Below are 23,068 nucleotides of genomic sequence, written 5' to 3' on the forward strand. Positions count from 1 at the left end.
CTCCTAAGAGTACATCTTATACTGGGAAGTCGCAAAAGCAGAAGCTGGCTTCCAGCGAATGCGCAACGGAGCCCGAGTTTTAAATGGTGCGTAGGGGACGTTAATGCTTTCGTATAGCGCCGGCTATTCATTAGAACAGATAATGGGGTACGCAAAAACCATAGCAATGAAAAGAAGAAAAAAATACATGAAAATACACCATTTCCCACTGAAACGAACCGTGTATAGATGCGGAGCAGCGTGCACTAACGCTTACACTTGTGGCGGCGTTGACGCTGGCGCTCATCGTGGCGTTGCGCAGCATAGACAAACCTGGGTAGGTGCTTTCTGTTTTTTCTACTGACTGTTCTTATGTTGTCACGGTTGTACTTGGTGCCTTCACACGCATGCGTTGATAGTGATTGACCGCCTATATATTGTGCTCTTTCTAATATATCTTTTAGTAGCGAGAAAACGCTTGTCTTGTGTTCCTTTGTGTTTCTTCGTGTGCTCAAACTACAGTTATGCCAGACTCAAACCACACAGTAATGGACCGGTGTTTCCTACTGGAGCATGCCAATCGCCGCTAATGGGAAATGAGAGACAGAAGACTCTGATTAGACACAAGGACCCACAGCCTGCTAGTAGTTAACGTGCATGCTGCGAATTTTTTCGTTCAACAACGCACAGGAGAAATCCCCTACCGGCACAACCTTGGAGTACAAAATCCAGTGCCTTGATATACGGGATGGCCAGTGAACGCTTGTGCAGCACGACCCGTCGGCTTTTTAAATCAAGAAACTTGCTAGCAGATGCTGCCTGCTACGGCGTTGCAAAGCGAGAGAGGAGGGAGCGTTGAAGAGGAGGGATGGGGCGCATGGGCAACGGGGGTGTAAACGCCACGTGAAGGCTTTCTGGAGAAGAGAGAGAGGGGAGCGAGCTTAGCTAGTAGACGCTGCCCGTGTCGGCGTTGCGAAGCGGGAAAGGGCGGGGCGCGCATGCGCAATAGGTGCGTAAGCGTAGCGGGGATGGATGCCAGAAGAGAGAAAAGGGGAGCCAACATAGACCAACAGACGATGCCACCATCGACATTGCGACACGAGAGAGGAAAATCACAACCGCGGAGGAAGAGGCGACGCGCGAGCGCAGTTGGGGGTAAGTGCCGCTGGGAGGGTGCCTAGAACAGCGGGGGAACAAGCATAGACCAGCAGACCAGTCACCACTGCCTGCGTTGGCGTGGCGAGGTGAGAGGGAGGGAGCAGAGGAATTATTCCGGGGCTAGTTGGCTCTGAATAAATTCTAAATGAAGCGCAAAAAACGACACCACGGATTAAAAGCCTAAGACATTCTTTGTGTTCATCGTTTCGATTTTTTTTTCGCTACGTTATGAGTTTAATGAGCGAGGGAGCACAGCAGAGGAGAGGTTGCACATGCGCAATGGTGGTGTAAACATTGCAGGGAGGAATCCCTAGAAAAGAGAGAAAGGGACGAGACGCGCATGCGCCGAAGGGTGGTGATGCCGCAACCCGGATTGAGCTCGACCAAAAGATACTTTGCAACTAAAAAGCCTCTAGGCAGCGCTGCTATGCTATATCACATGTGTTGCTATGTGATGTCCATTCACACAGCAATACGAAAAAGAAACACAAAATGTACTCCCGACACACAACACTGTAAATTTGTAACAGAACACCGCATACACTGAAAATAACCCTACACAGCGTCAGAGCACTAAAATTGGCAATGTACGCGCGCTAATAGGGACACAGAACAAATGAGTTCGCACGTGACGCGACACAAAGCGCCACAGAGTAAAGTGAAATTACAGGCTTAAAATAACCCTAAGATTCATGCTTTTTAGACCTCTCTTCTAGGAAGTTGTTGACTGCTAATTGTGCACGTTTTTTCACGGCATTTGTTACCCCCGAGGTTTTGTCTTTGGCTGAAAGAACTATGTTTTAGTGACGCTGAATCTCGCTTTTTTGTGTAGTCTTTCGCCCTGATAGGCTGGACATGTTAATAAGAGATGCAGTACATCTTTATTCAGGCGTCCACGTGCGCATTCTAGACTTGCTTGTCAAATTTTGAATAAGAAGTATTTTATGTGAGCGGCACTCATGCAGGCGGAGGCTGTGCAACAGCGTTTCAAGGGCCCAGCTTTTATTTAAGTTTAATGTTATCCTATATTCAAGAGTAAGGTCAATGCAGAAAGGGCCTCATTATGCAACCATGAGTTGACATTTGTCGCAGGTTTTCCCGTAATTTTCTTTGTGTCGATCGAAGGTATATCCGGTGCGTCCTTTTTATGCTGTGCTTATCTGGCGGCTCCATCCGCTGCTAAATTACCAGGAATATTGCAGTAGCCAGGTATCCTCTTGAATAATATTGTGTGTTTCTTTACACCTGCTTTGCAGTTGTGTCAGTACTTCGTAATTTAAAGCCACATTTTCCTGTAAAAATTAGTTACAATAAATCTGTCAGTTAATTCCATAAGTTGACCCTCTTTTTTTTCTTTTGTGAATTGTTGTATCGTAACACAGCCAATTTCTTGAACAACTCTGCTACAGTTGACGATGTCACGAAGGACTCACATAAGGGAATCACATAAGATGACTACTTTATTTTCTTGTGTTAATGAATTGTATCGTGACTCGGTGAGCTTGAACAGTTCTGCTACAGTTGACAATGTCCCGAAGGACAATTTAGATGCCCTGATTTGGTGTCATTTTGAAGTGACAAAGGCAGCTGTGGATGATCCTGTTTGACAAAACAAACTTGTATATCCCCAGGTTATCTGGCAGTTGCTGTGCTTCCAGCGCAAAATGCCTCGATCGCGAAATCATTCCATCAATAAAAGGTCAATCTTGGTGGCTACAAGACACCACGGTGGATAAGGTACGTTGAGGTCGAATATTCATGTCTTAGTTGAATATTTTTGTACTCTTGAACGATGTTGTTAATGCAAGCGTGGCTTCTCTCAGCTAATGCCACCGCTAGGGGTGGGGGGAGGTCTTGTGTTCACTAAAATGTGTATTCAGTGTCTGCGTGATTCTACCATTCTTACTACAAAAAACTGTGGTTGTCTTGCCTGTCCAATCACCAAGGCACAGAAAGTTGGTTGATGAACTCTTAACTCTTTTCAGCAAGGTGGTCACCCCAGCTAACCTACCACCTTTACTTCATTTTTACCGCTTCAAACACATCAACCTTGCGTGTAGGATCTTAAATGGCGTATTTTAAAGCTTTTGGCAACCAGACAGAGATGGCGCTACTTCTTTTGGCCGTCAATGTGACATGTTCCGTTTGCTTTCATCCGGCTGCCTTCGTCCTCAAAGCAGGCTAGACGATGAACCCGAGATATTTTTTTAAATAAATAAGTATGTATTGTTTTTGCTATACCGATAACCCAGGAAAGCATATTGTATGAGCAGCTTACGCTAAGCACTCTAGCAATTAAGAGCCGTACTTTGACAGAAAGTGACCATTACTGCATGGGGGGGGCCATCTCAGGTGACCACCTCATATCTATTAAAATGTAATTGCCAATTTTTGTTCATTGCGAGAAAAGCAAGAAAATCATTTTCTGCAAGATATTTCACCATTTTTTTCCATTTCCCGCCAAAAATGGGGTTATCTGCATTATTCGTATTATGAGGCTTCTGGCAATCAATCGCTGAAATAACTCCTCAGATGAAGAAGTCGGCACAACGAATTTTTACAGCAAGATTTCTGAGAATGTATCCATAGCCGAAGGCCGTAGAAAAGTTAACAGTGACACTTTGTTTCTTAAATGATCCAGCATTCCGGAGTAGGCCATGATCTTTCATTACCTCAGAGCGTAACTAGTGGAAAAGCTGATTCAAATGACATTTAGCTGAGCTAAAGGGAATAGGCAGTGAATTAGTTTGAAATACATGTGAATAAATGCTATTCAATGGTGGCGCCAGTTTGAAATAAAAAAAAAAAGTCATGTAATGTGTATGCAAGGTGCTCATGTAGGGCTAGGGACTGTATTTTACATTCATTTATTTATTTTGTTTGTTGGTTGGTTTGCTTGATTAATAGCTACTAATTGCTTTACTGTACCAACAACTTCGATTAATTGCTGAATTACTTGGTGCTCTCACCAGGGTGACAGCAACCCTGTGCACGTAGTTATTGTCCTCTTTCGAGTTCACTCTGTCTTGACGTCCGGCTGACATAAAGCCACGGCTCGACCAAGTCCCAATCTGCAAAACAAAAAAGAAACTCATAAGGGCAGAATGTTTGAGCACGGTGTTAAGTCGTCACAAAGCAGAACACACTGCGCAGAAAGGAACGCAGAACTTGAAGACGAACTGGAGGTCATCAAAGTATTTCGGTATGCTGACAGCGTTCTAAACATTTTTAGATAAATCTGCTCTCATACTGCTGTTAACACGTAGGCAGATTTCTTGAAATGTACGAACTACTCTGTAGGGCGTATTTTGGTTGCGTTTTTGTGTGTTTTAATATCTCTTTCGTCTCTGAAAAGGCCAAAGATAACAGGTTTTCGGACTTGCTTCTGGCGTAGCACGCACGTTGGATCGTATGAGCCAACAAGCCGCCTTTACGGTATAATTCTGAGCACTGCACGCTCGTTAAAAGAACTTTTTCGATATCTCTCATGCACCGTGCGTAAGTATTGGAATCATCTGTAAGAAGAAAGCCTTCACGGGAATAAATAATCCCACAGTTTGAGGAACCTTGAACTGCGTGCTGGCGTCAAGTTTTTGCTGTCTGGGCCATGGAAGCTTGCTACATTTGTGAAGGGTAAGCTGCCTTTCTAAAACATTGATCTGTGTCTTACAGTTCGGCACGAATCACAGAGCACATTTTTCTTAAGACGATAGTGTTTCTTACGTTAGCGTTAGCATTGACATAAACGTTAGGATTGACACAAAGAACGATAACCTTACATCAAATAATATGCAATGGAAGTCGGAGGTACAGTTACTTGACAGGGCACTGAAAAATCATCTCAGGAGAGGAAAAATCTTACTAAGAGACGATAAACTATGAAAGCCTCAAATGCAACCAACGATACAGAGCTACTGGAGCTTTCGAAGTTTATCAATAGGCGTAAGGTTGTCGACATCAGAAGTTTTAATATAGAGAGAATTGAGCAGTCTGTAAAAAAGCAGCAGAAGCCTTAAAGCTCCGAAGACAAACTTGTGCATAGGGAAAAATCGGATGTATGAATTGAGGGACAAGGAAGGATATGTCGTAACCAATATGAATAGGTTAGTTGAGATGGCGGAGGAGTTTGACAAAAAGCTGTACAGAAGCCCAAATAAGCAGGATGGTATCGTGAGAAGCAATAATATCCCAGAAGAAGTTGACATTCTACCAGTAACGACAGGGGAAGCAAGGAAAGCCCTAGAAGAAAAGCAAAGAGGCAAAGTCGCTGCTGAGGATAAAGTAACAGCTTATCTCCTGAAAGATGGTGAAGAAATTGTGCTAGAAAAACTGGCCACCTTATATATGGAGTGTCCCTTGACGGGAAGGGTACCAGAATCTCGGAAAAACGCTTACATCATGTTAATCCACAAGAAAAGAGATAGAAACAACTGAAAAATTACAGGATGATCAGCTTGCTGTCTATTCTCTACAAACTATTTACAAAAATAATAGCTAATAGAACTAAGACGACATGAGAGTTCAATTAACTAAAGAATCAAGCAGGATATCGTGCAAGCTACTCCACAATAGATAATATTCATCCTATCAATCAGGTAATAGAGAAATGCGCGGAATACAACCAACCCCCATACATAGCCTTCATAGATTATGACAAGGCATTTGACTCAGTCGAGACATCAGCAGTAATGCAGACACTACGGAATCAGAGCATAAAAGAACCCTACATAAACATACTGGGGAAAAATCTACAGTGCATCCATAGCCACCATCGTTCTCCATAAAGAAAGCGACAAAATCCCAATAAAGAAGGGTGTAAGGCAGGAAGATACGATCTCTCCAATGCTATTCACCACGTGTTTACATGAGGCTTTCAGGACCATAGATTGGGAAGAGTTGGAGATGAGAGTTAATAGAGAGTATCTTAGTAACCAGCGATTCGCTGATGACATTGCCTTGATGAGTAACCCAGGGGAGAATTACAGCTACAGAACTGGACACGGAAAGCAGAAAAAGTAGGTCTGAAAATAAATATGCACAAAACTAAAGAAATGAACAACAGTCTCGGAAGAAAACAGCACTTTGCGATAGATGGAGAAACGCTGGAAGTTCTAAAGTGTAATGTCTCATTAGGACCGGTAGTAACTGCGGAGCCGAACCATGGGAGTGAAATAACTAGAAGAATAACTGAGATGGGGTAGATCACATTCAGCAAGCATTCTCAAATCATGAATGGCAATCTGCCACTAACCCTTAAGACGAAAGTATATAACAGCTGCATCTTGCCAGTACACCTACGGAGCCGAAACTTGGAGGTTCACAAAGAGGGTTCAGCTTAAATTGAGGACGACACAGCGAGCGATGAAAAAAACTGATAGGTGTAACCTTCAGAGACAAGAAAAGAGCATAGTGGACCAGGGAACAAACCGGGGTTAAAGACATCATAGTTAAAATCACGAAAAAGAAATTGACACGGCCCGGGCACGTAGGCAGGATAATCGCTGGTCATTAAGGGTAGCTTACTGGATTTCCAGAGAAGGCCAACGCACGAAGGGGAGAAAGAAAGATAGGTGGGCCGATGAGATTTAAAAAGTTCGCGGAAATAACGTGGCAACGGAAGGCACAAGATTAGGTTGATTGGCGGGTCATGGGAGAGGCCTTTGCCCTGCAGTGGGCGTAGTTCGGCTGATGATGATGATGAGCGTCCCTTAAGGTACTTCGACGCAAAAGTTTTGGTCTGTCTGTCTCTCGAGACTGTCTCTACGTCGGTCGACTTGTGTGTGTGTCACACGAAACGGCAAAAATTCAACCACATCCGCAGCGCTCATCAATAATGATTATTTTCGGCGTTCATACTTGGTGCGTACTGTCAATTAAAAGGAAATCATGGGCGTATCTGAGGTGTAACATCAAAAGGTTAATCTCTGTGGCATGTTTCTTTTTATAATTTAGAAGGCACACGTAAGTAATTCTAACGAACGTAGCGTTCCTTACGCTGCGCTGACAATGCAACGCTATGCGCGAAAAGGCGCATGTTTCCTGCGCTTTCCTAAGATTACACGGTGCTGGTACCTACCCGCTGCTTCGCGTTCTACAAGCTATGGCGTCCGAAGTTGCTCGCTCACGCCGCGCGCTCGTTATATCGGAGGCCATCCTTTTGTTTTTAATAGTTCTTCCAGATGGCGCTCATGTCTCACGCAGCACCTCCAGAATCCCAATCGGTGATTTTCTCGCGCAGAACATATATTAAACGTTTCATTTACTCGCTGCAGACAAAAGAGTAGCGTCTGTTGACGATACTTCTGCGTCTTCGCAAGATCGTCTTGCGATACTCTTGCGGTGAAATATGCAGATACGGGGCCATTTTGTTTTCCAGAACGGGGTACCGCTTACATTACATAGGGCAGACAGGTGTAGCGACAATTTTTTATTACTTTTTTGGAATAGCGCAGCTCTAATAAGGTGTAGGGGCATAAACATCCTTTATGTATTTTCATGCTTGCGTTTTTATGTGTTCATACACACGGCAAAAAATTATTATGCTCCGGGCCACAGCTACTATTGAGAAGTGCCAATGCCGAATACCTCGACATCTGTGAAACAGGCACCGGTGGCTGCGAAACATGACCGAAAATTGGTTTTCTACGCGTTGTTTTGTCCGCAGAGGCTGTCATCCAAAATAGGCATTGTACAGCATCACTGTAAACTAAATTCCCACCCCCCTCTGATGTGAATCTGGCTCTTTGTATGATCGTAAACAGTGCTGTGAAGCCAACCTGTGTATCAAAATATTTATGATAAATGCAGTATACTATGAAGTTTTTGTATCGGGTTATAGGACATATGTTACTGATTCCCGTTTCACCATTGGGAGAGTTCGATATATATATATATATGGGTTTCAGTGTATATCGTATCGTTCACTTCAGCTACCATTTAGCAGAGGTTGTTTCTGAGCAAGGTTTTCTTTTTTTTCTTCCGAGGCCCCTATTTACAAAAACATCTTGCGATGATTTTTTTTTTTTTGTAAGAAAATTCAGCGAATCACTATGTGGGACATATAATCAATGAAGCCAGCTGGCTAATGAGAGTGCGCAATTACGAAACAGCTTGGTGAATTAGGAGCCAGATTTCCTGCAATGGCTCATTCTGTGCTGCACGTGAGAAAATTTTTGGAGTGGTACAGCTCACCTTAAGCCACTGGTTTTTTCCGTTGACTTGAATCACATCAACCGTGAAATTGACGCGGCAACCTCTTTCATTGAATTCCACTCTTCCCGTCTTTCCATCAAATACAACCTGAAAAGCACAGAAAAGATGAAAAGAAAAGCTTGAGCTGTTATGTAGCTCCTGCTTGCTAGAATGTTCCTTATCAAACGTGCGCTCATTACACTGCAACTGGACGCAAGCTAGAGCACTTAAAGTCTCTTGGAATTTTCGTACAGCGAAAGCTGTTCTGAGGTCAGAACACGGGTCCCGCGCGGCGCCGTAGTTGTCCGCCGCCACCACCGCTGGTGTCTGTAAACACTATCGCACCAAATATGAAAAAAAAAATCTCACTAAATACAAAACACCAAAGACACAGTGGGGCTCGAACACGGGCCCGCTGCGTATCATACGACTATTCTACCACTCAGCCATGCTGGTCTTCACAAACTTGCCTTAGGCAGGCTTGATGTCTTCAAAAGAATTGCGTTTTTGTGAGTAATAAAGCGTTTTAGAACAGCAAAAGAACAACCAGGCGTCGCAGAATGCGCACAGCGTAACGAGTGGGTCGTCGAATGCTGCAACACACTACAAAAGCTTGCTCTTGATCCCCTCTTAACTGCGGTGCACGCCCACTTCAGGCATAATTCCTCATCGTTGTCAGCTATACTACCTGAACAATTGGCACGAAATTCCCTTCAAGTGTTTATAGTGGATACCGTGCTTCTCAGAAGAACGACGAACAATAACATAGTGAATGCCGACCTATACTACCAAACAAATTTGATTATTATTGGCATAGTGGGTACCCAGCACGTGTGCTTGTATCAGTTACCCAGTGTTTAGAAAAGGCTTTGAAAGGCTGCTCTTCTAGCTTTCACTGTGACTGTGCTGCACCTTCCGCGCATTCATCGCCATGTAAAATTTTGCAAAACTGGTATGGTATATGACATGACTCCATAGCGCACATCAGTGACAGACCCTAACGTGAAAAATATGGCATGTGTGTCATGACTTTCATGTTATGACTTGTCATGACTGCACGCCACGCTCATAGTGCGCTCGCGGTCGTTTCGCTAGCTTCACATATACCAAATTTGGTATTACGTGATGTGAACGGACGACGAAGGTAACACGTGCAAACATGATAACCTTGATATGCGTGTCATGTAAAAGATGACTACATGCTATGCTCATAGCATGCTGGCGGCCATTTCGCTAGCTTCACATGTCACGTTATGTGATATTAAACTTCATATCGCGTGGCGTGAATAGACTACAGAAGTATATTACACATCCAAACAAGATATTGATGGCATAGAAGCATTTACGTTCGTCTCGAAACTTTGTGCAAATTTTAATGTTTTTAATAATTTTTAATAATTTTGATTGATTTCCCACAGTACGTGGGATCTGCCAATTTTTTTCCTAGTAGAATCAGTGTCGAAGCCAAGCTGAAGCTTTCCGAGCTTTCAAACAAAATGACCGACGCGTGGGTACAACAAGCCGTCAGCAAGGGAATGCTAAGCCGGGTTAATTACTGGTGGCGTCGCAGACACGGCTTGCGTCGCCATTGCCGTCCTAGCTTTCGCCACTCGTCAAGGGGTATAAGTTGACCAACGCCTCCTCTATTTTATCAATGCCAGCCTGATGCGCCGATCCAGCCTTTCACTGCGCTCTTCTATAGGCCTTCTTGCTCTCGCTCATAGCCTTTGCTTCGCGCGCGCTTTGCTGTCATGCGGTAGAGCACCCGTGCCTCACGACAGAAATCGTGTGAAATAATTTTTTTGTTATGTTGTTTACATATCCGTGGGGTGGCAGTATGAATTCCTCATGTTCACAATATTTGCCGTCACGCTGGCTCTGTAAAAGACGCGGTGCTCTGAGATAGCTTGTCACCGTTCGCGGCGCTATGCGAGCAACCACTGAGGAAGCGTCCCTCCAACGTCCCTGGATGCGTTGTGCTGCGACGCGGTGACGGTATCGCTTCTAGCCACAAAGAAGGAGCACGAAGGAGCAGAGCTGACAGACGTGTGACATTGGAGAGGGAAACACCGGGGAAAAAAGCTCGGACGAACGTGTGACGCAAGCAGCGCCAGCCATCATGTGCATCACGACCACTCCCTGAACTAAGGCTGACCGACGACTACCGTTGAAAAGAGCGCATTTACACTGGCATTGAAATAAATAAAAAGGCGTTGGGTGCACAAAGGAGATGACAGCAGCTCAGCGTTTAAACAAGCTCTATTTGGCACGCTGACAATACTGCTCAGACACCAGATGACACGATCGCATGATATGACGCAACTCCGCTGCATGCGATCACCTGACCGGTCAGGTGAAACACTACGCGAGTGCCATGCATGCAGTGGAAGAAGTCTCCTTAACGTGGCAGAAGCGTAGGCCAGGCGTCAAATGGTGTGAATCGAGCAACAAGTGGCTGTTTCAAACACCTGCCGATGTTACAACCGATAAGCTGCAGCATCCAGTATTTCGTGCGGTTTGTTGTGTTAGAGGATATTTACACTACCAAGAACGTGCAGAGTCTTCCACTCGGTGCATGGCATGTGTGGCGTGCGTGGCTCGGCGTGGTTGCCGTAAGGGGCTGCCAAAATCCCTGATGCATAGTGAAGCCGGGGCTCAAAGCCACGGCCGCCCGTTTCACCACGGTCCCCTTCGTGATGCATTAGCCAAAGTGTCGAAATGAATGAGTGATCCTAACTCAAACCTTGAACTTCTAAAAAAGACTGAAGGAGAAAATATGGAAAAAATGGGGGACCCTTAACGTTAGCGATATTATGTTCGTAGTCGATAAAGTTGCAAGTAGTAGCTTGTGTCTCTAATGGCAGCATTCGTTGTAATGGGTAGCACGCTTTAAACCACAGGCAATTATGCACGTGAAATGTTCTCGAACTTTTAAGGGAATACGCGCAGTAACGTGTTCACCTTTTGTGACGGGCGGACGGCTTTAAACCACGAAGTCATCATGATAATCAAAGTCCTGACGCGCGATCGCTTGTACCACGCAATATCATTGCGATATCACATAATTTATTGTCTCGGGGTCGTGATGTCGACTAAAAGGGATCATACAGTAGGTTGAAGACTAAAATGCTTATTCAGCCGAACTTGTGGCCTCGAAAAAGGAAAATAAGGTTGCAGGAAGACACTGGCACTGATAGTGGCGACATAAGCGTCAGCCGTCGATCAACTGACAAGTGGCGAAACGTGTCGGCATTTATACACTTGTCATCGAACATTCAACCGTTATCGCTAGCGGCGACGTAGGGTCCAAAATAAACTGTACTGTTCACGGATTGGGCGTAATCTTAACAAAATTATCTCCTCCCGCTGTCTCGAGGCTTCTTGAGCAGTATTTGCGCTGTCGGCGTTGGCACCACTGGTTCTGAGCGAAAAAATCGTCCGTGAACGAAAAATCGAGAAAGAAGCAAATGAAATAAAGAATCAAATTTTCGGTCTCACTGAGGATCCCACCTGGGTCGTTCGCGTGGCAAGCAGATGTCCTACCACAAAGCCACGATGTTACTTGCAGCTGCTTCGGGGAAAAACACTACATAAATGCCATGTAGTGAAAGGAGTCTCCTTAACGCATTTCGTTCGACAGGTGTCACGACGAAAACGAGCCCATTCGGCGATTTCTAGGCGCACATCAAACTACGTCGAAAGAGGCCGGGATTGTGGAGCAATCGCCGCTAAAAACACACAGGAATTTTCAAACAACTCTAAAAATGGACAACTATGTCAAACTATCGGAAAACAACTTATGCCTTTCCAGGCATGATATGATTTCCGCTAGATAAACATAGTTGTCCATTTACAATCTACTGTGTGTGTGTGTGTGCGTGTGCGTGTGTGTGTGCGTGTGCGTGTGCGTGTGTGTGTGTGTGTGACAAAACATATAATTAAGTACGGACTTCATGGTTGAAGGACGCACTGGGAGCCAGATTTCGCTATCGCATTCAGCTCTTCAAAGCAAAGCTTAAGGGTCCCCCAATTTTCACTCTTCTAAAATGGTCTATTACACAAGGTAACATGATTCCCCGCGCGACATAAAGCCTGCATAGGTTTTTTTGCAAAAGATTTTAAGCACCAATGGTGCTCGGTGAACAAGAAAAGAAGTCTAAAATCGGCGGTTCTGTGGTGGAAAATTGAGCTGCCGTGCAGAGGGTTCGGGTTCGAATGTCATTTTCTCCGTAATATTTTTTTTTTCGTGTAACAGTGGTCATAGACGCCTAAAAGCGGCGGAAAATTACGGCACCAAACATGACGATGGTTTCATGAGAGCTGTGAAATGCGTGCACTTTTGAGGTGCACTAGGTGGCTTACGCCCTTGAGGTACGAGTCGACCACCCGTCCCTGTTCGCGGGTGAGGTAGGCGATGCGACCGCACTTGGACGTGGCACCAAAAGAGGGCGCCACGCGCACGCGGTCCTCGAAGAGGTCCCCGTTGCGAGCGGGGGGCTCCTCCCGCAGACTGCGATAGGCGCCGATCAGCAGCTGCGCCGAGTCCGCGATCACTGCTTCTTCAGCCTGCAAGAATGTGCCGAAATGCGCGGGTGAGTTCGGGACTTTATTACTCCGCCTTAACTGAACAAAAATATAACAGAATCACATGTAGACGAGTTAAGCACATTTCTTGTCCTTCACGTTTGTTTCCGAGCTCGACACTACCGAAATGCACTAGCCATGCGAACCAATATGCTAGGCATGGCTATTTGCACGAGAAATTTGACAGCAGGCTACCTGCCCATCCCGTAAGTCATCTCGTCAAGTAAAGATTATGCAATAACTTAAAAGCTTAAGCTGACTCCGCGGCTCTACTAAGTGTCGTCTATGAATGGCTTGCACTCACGTCACAGCCATGTACGAACATGATGAGACGCGAACTTTGTAATGTCAAGTTAGTGCTATGAGTACATATCCCACGGTGGTTTCTTTGTTGTTCGAGCACAGATGCCCAATAACCTTGCAGTGATCACACGGACACTGCTAGGTTCAATCAGTGCGTGCCTTGACGTTATTTAAGCCGCCATGTTGGTTGTGCATTCATGACATCACGTACACGCTATCAATTCCATTTTTCGGGAGTTACTTTGTCCTGATGTTATTGCAAAGTACAGGCACATATTGGTTGCACGATTCAGTGAATCGATATCGTACATTTTTTATCATAGACACGTTATTATGTGCCATGATGGATGTGAAACTTTATTGCTAGTCCTGAACTGCACGACTCAACGCGCAGCGGGCCATTCCCACGCTCGTACTGCTAGACCAGGTCCAACCTCCGTGTCGTGGACCCTCTGGACAGCCCACAGTTGATCACCAACATCGGGGCTCTTGATAGCGGGCAACCTCTTGACTATAAATTTAACACCGGGGGATCACTAGGATGACAAAAATCACCTGTTTTAATTTTGTTGAAACCTCATGGCCGAACAGACAATATTTACCGTTGTTTTGTAGTTGTAGGCTTGCGTCAATTCTTCGGTGTTCTGGAACCGGAACGCTGTGATGTTGATGGCAGCGAATTCCGTGACTCCTTCAAGGTACCGGTGGCTTACAACCTGCGTTAAAAACTCTTAACAGCTGCAATCTCCTACTAAATATGCTTTAATAGCAAAGTTTTTAAAGGAGCAGTGACACCAAATTTCAAACTCGAGGTTGGGGCTTTCATGCGATAACTTGATATGCATCAGGCGTGTTATCGATGTAGGAATGGCGTTCGTTGCGTACATGTCTTCTATTTCAAGCGCAAAGAGCGTCCAACGGCGCGTTCCCGACCACGCGACATCGAGAGTATCTTGACGCGTTCAGCGAGCTCCTAGGCCATGACTCATGCGCTGAGTGACGATGAGCGGGCATTGATGACGTCGACCATTTTCGTGTGTTGTCATCACAGTTTGTACATGTATAGTACTGTCTGGGTGCCTAGCAATTGCTTCACTTGCTTTGGTTTGGTTAGTTCGTGCGGCGCGTTCATGTGAATCCCGCCTTTTTGTTTTGCTCCTTCGGGATATGAGTCATGAGCACGTTAGTGATTGTTTGAAGCTACAGTCATCGCGAACACGAACCGCGTGCATGCAGCGTTCATACGTCTTACCAGCCAGCGTGGCCCAAGCGTGCGTCTCCAGCTGCCTCGCCACTGCTCGGTCCGGCGTCAATTTCAGAATCACTGCTCAGAAGAGGATCGAACCGAAAACGAATCGCCGCGATTCCATACTCCTCAGTGTTTTTATCGACGCTTGTGTACGCTGATGACGGCGGCGACGATAACGTGAATGGGGAAGACATGCCTATACACGTGTGTGCAGAGCGGACGAAATGTCAACTGAAACTCGCGTCACCATTTCATCTGACCACGTGGTCAGATGGGACGGTGATCGCGGGGGTTTACCACTTGGCAGTTCTGGCAGCGCTGAAAATTAACAGGCTTTGCACCCGTTCTGAGTTAGGTTCACTAGTGGTCATACTGATGGATATTACATACATTATTTCGTCCCTGTGTTCCGTTAGTAGTACCGAATCTTTACCAAGAGATCCATAAATACGCGTTGATGCAAAAAACGCCACAAACGTCGAGTTGATGCCACTGCTCTTTTAACGTACCATGAAACACTGCAATGTCATATTCAATACTTTTTTACGATCACTTTTTTCACGATATATTCCATCAGTATGAATGCTTGATACGTAATCTGACAAATATTGCTTATTAGAATCAACACGCATCAGACAACACACGAGGTCACCCAGAGTTGCAGAAATGTAGGAACCGATGACATGCAACTAAAGGTTATTCTAACAAACAATTGTAGGTTTCTTCTATCTATCAAGATAAATAAACGAACTTTTCCCATTTCCCGAGTGGGAGGCTTTGCTGGTGACGCAGGACCCTGACAACTAGCTACTATTGGTGAACCGGGCTCGAGCAGCGGCTGCGAGCCATGGCTACCTGGACTGCGGAGGCCACCCACCTTAGGGCTGAAGTACAAAGAGCTTGGTACAAATAAAGTTCATTTCATTGATTCCCGATTTCAGCCAGTGGCTGTCTGCATTCATCACCTCGAAAAAATTACGTTAAATTTTTAGAACTTTGGCGGAGCAGTCGAGTTTAAATTGAGTCGAACACAGTGCGGGACGCCGTTTTTTTTTTTTTTTGTACCGCGCTCATCTTCAACTATTACAGCTACCCCGCTGAAGCTTCAATGTCCACAAAGTTATGTCTGATTTTATATGATCGACGTTAGTTGTTGGAATGAAAATGTATGATAAAGCGTTAACATGGATGCATCCCCGTTAAGCAGTGCTATAGCTGTCAAACACGAATATACACTGCGGAAGCTCACTTATATCAATGTAAAGTAAGCATTTAACTACGTCTGTTAGCAGATGCTTTACTTTCGTGTTCTACCGATTGCTAGAACGGAGCAATAAATCATGTTTATTATTATTATTATTATTATTATTATTATTATTATTATTATTATTATTATTATTATTATTATTATTATTATTATTATTATTATTATTATTATTATTATTATTATTATTATTATTATTCGCCAGCGCGTTCACTTAGTAGGGACGCTCGGGGGCGCCAGATGACGCCACCCGCTAAAGCCCCTTGCCCTCCGCACGGCGGCTGTTGGGGAGAGGATGTACTGTGGAGGATAGTGTCGCTACATTCCATGTTAATGGTTTGTACGCCCCCGCACAATCGGCTCGAGTGTCGAACGCAGTTGCGCAACTGATATGATTTATGAACTCTGATTGCAGCCGTTGTGCGAAGTAGCCATTCGCTTCTTACAGCAGCGGCTGCTGTAGAACGTGGCTGTTCTACGCTGCACCTTTGCGCACATAAGTAGCAGAATGAGTATATTGTTGGACCCAAAAATAAAATGTGATTTCGTGGCCACTCACGGGCCTCACAAGCACGTAGTGGTAGTTCCTCCTGCCCATGTAGATGTCCCTGACGTGCCGGATGACGATGTCTTTGGCGAGCTCGTGGTCGCAGTCGAGCACAACCAGCTTGCGGCCGTGCGGGTCTGCTCGCTCCATGGCCGCCAGTGCGGCGTGCGCCGAGCTCCCGTCGCGCGACACGCGCAGCATCCTCGTGATGGCGAGCCGTCGGTGGCCCTCGGGTGGCTGCAGCAATCCACCCAGCGTGGCCAGCGCTGCGATTTGTTCACAACCACTGTCGATTTGTGTGTTCCATGGACAGCGATAGAAAAACAAAAAAAGGGGAAGCAGAAACACTTGAAAGTCATGTGCCAAGTGCTAAAACCAACTGTCCCCCCCCCCCCCCAAAAAAAACGAAATATTGCTTGCAAATCAAGTTCGGCAGAGAACGGACTTGGTCAGCATTCCATAATCCTTTGTTCTGACAAAGGGCAGTTATCTAGTCAATCTAGTGCATCAGAAACTTGAAACAACTTTTACAATAATGATAATAATAATAATAATACTTATATTATAAAAGTAATAATCATACTCTTAACTGCTCGTTTTACAAGAAACTAGAACGGGCTATAACCTCCCTGTTCTCCTTCCTTCCTCCCACGTTTGTGGAGAAACATCTCCATAATTGTGATCAGCATCCTCGGAAAAACAAAATGTGACCAATATCTGTACTGTCAGGGTGCGCGAGCAGTCGTAGTACTAGTATTTATTCCTTTCTGCGTAATAAACCGGGCAGCTGTTATTTTTGCGCCTGTCCTCTATTGTTCTGCTTTTCGTTTTGCCGTTTTTCAGCGGTTCTTCCACCATAAGGATAGGCTGTTTTGCTTGATAATGCGAGCATCCTCTTTCCTACTAGAGATACTGTATATGCTACCTTTGAGGAGCACAGTTATAGTTTACGGTTAACGTGATAGCGGAGGTTAAAGAAACGGCTTTACTCTGGAGCAAACTTTCGTTGTGGACAGCGTCTAATAGTTTAGCGGGATAGCGTTTACGTGGTTTACGTGCCCCCAGCTGGGACGGTGGCACCACCTATCGGATGTTTAATAAGGTAAAGACAGTGAAAAGGAAAAGAAAACGAGAATGCTTGCCTATGCCACATAACGAACATTGTTACAAATTTATTTTACTAATAATAAAAGCAAATAAATATGAACCACGCATCAAACGCGTAAAAAATTGTTGCCGATTTGTTTACATCGATCTTGTAGTTAGGCCTAGACGCGCTTGAAATGGGAAACTATCTCAAAAACTACGCCAATTTATCCGTAATACTCGGTCTTCGAAGCTAACTGAAGGCAAGCGAAGCCACTTTGAACAGTCGTTTGCTACAAACAACATGAATCGTTCAACAACTACGCCAAAATCACTGCGAAGAGGGCTTCCCAGAGCGGTGCCTTGTTTACGTACACAACGTACACCTACGCTACCTCGGTAACGTTAAATCTGAAAAATACCGCGTATACGGTAAGCGGTACGGGTAAACGTACGTATCTGCGCATGCGAACTTCGATTCCGTTATCACAGTACGCCCGGCTTACTAGAACTGTCTAGTAACTCTACATCCTACGTGATCGTAGCTACCTCTGGTGTTTATGCGTAGCAACAGTATGATCAAGAGCATGAAGGATTTTTTTTTTTTTTGAAAGTGGTAAATTCGCAATGTTGCTCCAAACAATCGGAAAATTACCGTGTTCGGAGTCGTAAAAGAAGACGGCTGAGCGAAAGTTACACGCTTCAGCAAAGTCGAGGACGGCTGCTGTCAGGTCGGGCATCATGCTAACCCCCAGCGGCTCCAGCGGCTCTGGTCGTGGCGTCGCGTCGTCGTCCACTGCTATCGTTCCGTTTGCCACGACCATCGAGTCATTAGTGACAACACCATTTTCAGGCACGCAGTTTTCTCCAGCGGTGGTCGTGATGCGCGGCACGTTCGTGTTGGCGAAGAGCGACCGGACCGACGCGTCCGAGAGTCCCGACGTCGGGATGAGCACGGTTGTCACTCCGGAACTCAGCTGCCGGCACACTGAGAAAAGAAATGGACGATGGAAAAGTACCACTGCGATTGGCAAAGTTCATGAAAGGTGATGGTGTAAACGAAGAGCGACGCTCCCAGATGCGCTTACGTTCATGCGTCACCGTAAAGAGGTCGTCTTTGTGTTCAGCCGCGTATGCGCTGAATTCGATGCCCAAGCGCTTGGCGTCTTGGCTTGCGTTGAAGTTTCTGATGACCTTCTCGAATTCCCGCCACGCTTCGTGGTGGTTTGGTTTGAGCAGCACGCCTGCATGGTGAACAATGCACGCACGATAGATTAGTATCTGAAAGTTACCGGCAAGTTCTTCGAACGAAGCGGCAGCATTGAAATACAGTGAGCACCGAACTCAACTTAATCGCGAGATTCTCCATCCTGACTTTAGTGAAAAGTGACAGCTTTTCCGCAAATGCGAAGCAATGAACGTGTTAGCAACAAATTGAAAGGTCACGCGAAGAATGGCAATCAGATGGAAATGTAACACGCGTCTCTCACGCACACATGGCACACGATACATACTCACGAGTACAAAGGAATGCGAATAAGCGTCTCAGTTGTTACTTCACTGTGTCTGAAAAGCATGCCCTTTTTGCAAATGGAGACTGAGCAGTGAGTGCAGTGATCTTTGTGCACCCTGTAACTACGACGGAATCGTTCCTGTGAAAGTCCAAGACGTACGATTCTCCCCACCCGAGAGAGCACGCACACATGTGATTGTTCCACCCACCTCCCTCTCTCCGCGGGGCAAAGTACGCGTGGGAGACGAGAGTGCGCCCTAAAGCAACACCCTCTAGAAAGGCAAGGCCTTAGCTTTCTTCTAGTGACGTCAGGCGATAGGGCGGACTGGTAAAAGTACGGAGCACTGTTCAAGAGAGGTTGTCGCATAGAATTACCAAGCGGGCGCTTTTTTTTTTCTTGCAAGAACGAGCATGCACGTAGTTTAAAATAAATTTCACTCGAAGCAAATTATAGGTGCGAAAGATTTATTTACACAAACTAGTTTCGTTTTGTGTTTGCGCTTTATCAGAAGCTGTTCACCTATTTATTCTGGAGAGTTGTGGCTTTCCGTTTTTTTGCCTTGTCAGCAGCGTCAAGAAGTTTGTCGTTGAGCTTTCCACAAACGCTCTTCAGTAAAATGTTAGTGCTGCACCGCAGGATGTGTTTCAGCACTGATTCGCTTGTGTGACCGTTCTCTCAGGTGTCGAAGTCAGATGGCTCTTCGTTGGCCAGCAAATGCAGCCTTTGTTTTTCCACTCATCCAGCCATTTCAAAAGCAAGAGCAAAAAGTCAAGCTTTACGTTTTGCCTTTCAATATTCGACGGGTAAAGGGCTTTTCTCGACAGCCCATAGCCATATTTCAACAGCTGGTCACACTCTTTGCTGTGCAGATCCCTGATTGTCGAAAATGACGCTGTTTGCATGCGCTCTGATTGTGCTGCGTCTGTTTGCATCTCAGGGAAGTAGAAGCATACTTGGTCATTCTTCTGGTTGATCCAGTTCTTTCGTATGCATTTTAGTATGTGTACCGGGTCTATAACGAAGAACAGCGGCCTCGCAGGGTCCGACGGGTGTTGATACACAATTCTGTTGGAAGGGGTCGATTCGAAGTGAGACATCGCTTTCCTGTTCACGGCGTTGTTGTCACTCACGACACACACAACGCGGTACCGAATCTTTTCCAGCCCGCAAATCACATTTTTCAGCATCTTGTGCAGGAACTCCGCGTGTAGTCGGTGCTCGGGCACGATGTGCGCAACTTCTTTGAATTCTCGGGAACTTTGAATTCTCGGGAAGCTCGGGAACTTGGACGGTACAGCGTCCGGGCGGAGGCGAACATGGGATAATGGCACTGTAATTGTGCGGCCAGTAGTTACATCGGTATGCGAGGCTTCTCGGATGATGTCCTCCTCTCTGAAGAGAAGTTCGCATACCTACCAAGGAAATTTACATACAATGAGCAAACCAGTGAGTATTTGACAAAGTGCGGCTTGTGAACCACTTATTCAAGCATATGCAAATATTGAATTTACATTTGCAATGAAACAACAATGCTCTACCAGAAAGAAAGCTTACCCTGGAATTCTCGGTCACGGAGAGGTCTTCCTGTGGCACAGCGCGTATTCACGCGTTCCTCAGAGTTTGATCCCTTGAGAACTTGAAAACGTGCACTTTCGTGTCCACGGTGTAGTTGCCACGGCATCGCGGCACACAGCATTTGCACGGCATCTCACCGTCGCACCTTCAACATTCTGAAGCCGCACGTGCGTTGCTGCGACGTGCTGGGACCAGCCGAACCGGTCAAGCCGCCTCTTGCAGCCGCCCCATTAGCTGACGTGGCGCGACTGGAAAGGGAGGAGAACTGAGGCCTTCTCCCTTTCCAGTTGGTGTTGCCTAAAGGCGCGTTTACCCTAGAAAGATAGAACACCAAATGATGTCTGTGGGCTGTCTTTAGGAGTGCCTTTTCTCTTGTCGTCAGAGTATGCACACTGCAAGGACACAAACAGTCCGCGGGTGGCCCCTCCAAGACCACGCCGTGCCTTGTCATGTTCAAAGTCTTTCGTTGGCCAATTATGTAGTCCTATTGGAGGCACACTCAGTGACACTGACTAAACTTGCACACCTGCACCTCATTTTTGGCCATGCTCCCTGCTCTGTCATTCTCCCTCTCTGGCTACACAGTGCAGCCCCCGCCATAATCCATAGTAATGAGAGATGGGTGTGGGGCATACAATAGGGAAGTCAAGAAAAGACATCCATGGTGCTCGAGCTGCCTATTCAGACGCCAGGGAAGCCTCGGAGAGGGCATTGTTGACTCCCCCAAGATTGGCAGCTTCGTGGTCGTTCGAAGCAAAGACACAGGCAAGTTTCTGCTCAGCCGCCGATCTCCTATACATACATATACCACTGTATATGTATATATATACGGGGAAGTATACCGTTTGACTCCAGGAGCAGAAACGATGTCTGTCCGTTTGTCTGCTTGTCCGCCGAAACGATGCCCTAAACGGGCAAAATCTAACCCTGATATTGCTCAAGTTGCAGCGTTCATACTTGTGCGATTGTCAATTAAAAAGCTATTATCGCGCATACCTGAGGCACAATAGCAACACGACATTGTCCTTAGGTGTGTTTCTTTATTCCAGAGAAGGCATGCATGAATAATTCTAAACTGTAAACATAAATAGGCCGAGATGGGAGTAAATGACCTTGTCCTCCAGCGCACGCCCCGATGGGAGTTTTATAAACACCGCATGGAGGGAGTAAAAAAAATTACTCCCCGTCAGTAGGGGGTTTTTGTTTGGGGCCAGGGGGGGGGGGGGTTATTTATATCCATCGGGGAACTTTTTGAGGTCAGTGTGGTAGTAGATTTTTTGCATCGCCTGAGAAAAAATTACGTCAGCAGCCATACCATGCACGAGCGTAACTTTATTTGCATTACCTTCGAAGCACACAACAATAACAACAGTACACAAACACTCTCACAACGTTCACGTAATATTACAACACTCACACTCGCCAGAGCTTGCCACCCGCAGTGCACAATTACCATTCAGTCACCGGGTATATATATAGGCACCACATTCTGACCTCCCATGTAGCCCTGAAGGAACCTTTTTTTTTTGCTAATAATTAAGCGATAAACACGCACGGCGTAAGCATGAAGCTGTGGTGGCCTGATGTAAGCTCTTCAACACACATGACTTTTATATTAAGCCTGCCTAATATTCAATATTTTAACTATAGTAAAAACGTTTTATCAGTTGGTGCTCTGTCGGGGCTGAATTCACATTAGCACTACTGCTTGTGGATCCGTAAAATGCACTGAATCATACACAAAGCCCGCGCGGCCTTGAATGAACACATTAACGAGGCACATTCAAAAGCTCCAGCGATAAACCGAGGTAGACCGCCGCTACCGCATTCGACAGCTAGGCCTGACTTACGAGTACGGCACGGTGATTCGATGAATGACAGCTGGCGATCACAAAATGATTGCCGATGTGCAGTTTACGTCTCGTTATTTTTTCCATGCACAGAAATAGGAGTCCGCTATCCACGCAGTTCAAGCTACGGAGCGATAGACTTAAACTAACGAGACGGTTCGCAGTCGCTGTTCCTGTTGCCCGCATGCGTTGCATGCGTTGCATGGGCATGCATGCATGCTGTACGCTGTTTCTGTGTGTACGGCCTCGTTCGGCGCTCGCCTTCGAGTTAGTCATTTGACAGCTGTGGTCGCAAGGCGCATATGTCTGTTATTTATCCCAGCAGCCTTCAGTTTTTGTGGAACACATTCTTTGCCTCGCCGGTGGTCGGTGCTAGGTCGTAGCGCTTGCCACGGCGGCCGGCGCGCAGTGCGAGCTCGATACGATGCTGGATTGATCCCGACGGCATAGCGAGGCCTTCTTACCACTTAGATGTTACAGCCGGTGAAATACCGGTGACACTCCGAGAAGCCACTATCGGCGGAGACGGGGCTTGGGTGCCACCCTAACGGGGCGAGCGCGTCGCCGGCGCAACTCTCACACCAGTTGCCGGCCAGCCTTCCGTAGTCGAGCGAAGCCTACTTTAGACCGCTTCGAAGTTTTTGACGGTGTAACTCCAGCAGCAGCCGATCATAACAGCTTACATTTGCTACCATTATTTTTTATTTGTCGAAGTTTTTTGTTACTCGGCCCTTTGAAGCGCGGCATTCACGGCGTTTCGTTGAGGAA

At 46.0% G+C, this 23,068-nt stretch overlaps 1 protein-coding gene across 1 annotated transcript in view; it reads right to left on the reverse strand.

Moving 5' to 3' along the window:
- LOC119178042 (glutamate receptor 1) overlaps positions 1-23,068 on the reverse strand; it is a 60,659-nt gene that overhangs the window by 29,288 nt on the left and 8,303 nt on the right. The window contains exons 2-8 of the mRNA XM_037429207.2: positions 18,450-18,605; positions 18,017-18,349; positions 16,288-16,541; positions 13,818-13,931; positions 12,691-12,894; positions 8,329-8,436; positions 4,107-4,208 (exon numbers count right to left, since the gene is read on the reverse strand). Of these exons, the coding sequence (XP_037285104.2) occupies positions 4,107-4,208; positions 8,329-8,436; positions 12,691-12,894; positions 13,818-13,931; positions 16,288-16,541; positions 18,017-18,349; positions 18,450-18,605 (1,271 nt within the window). The remainder of the gene's footprint in view (positions 1-4,106; positions 4,209-8,328; positions 8,437-12,690; positions 12,895-13,817; positions 13,932-16,287; positions 16,542-18,016; positions 18,350-18,449; positions 18,606-23,068) is intronic.

The sequence above is a fragment of the Rhipicephalus microplus genome, chromosome 2 (assembly GCF_043290135.1).
Source record: "Rhipicephalus microplus isolate Deutch F79 chromosome 2, USDA_Rmic, whole genome shotgun sequence".
In the NCBI taxonomy this organism is placed as follows: domain Eukaryota; kingdom Metazoa; phylum Arthropoda; class Arachnida; order Ixodida; family Ixodidae; genus Rhipicephalus; species Rhipicephalus microplus.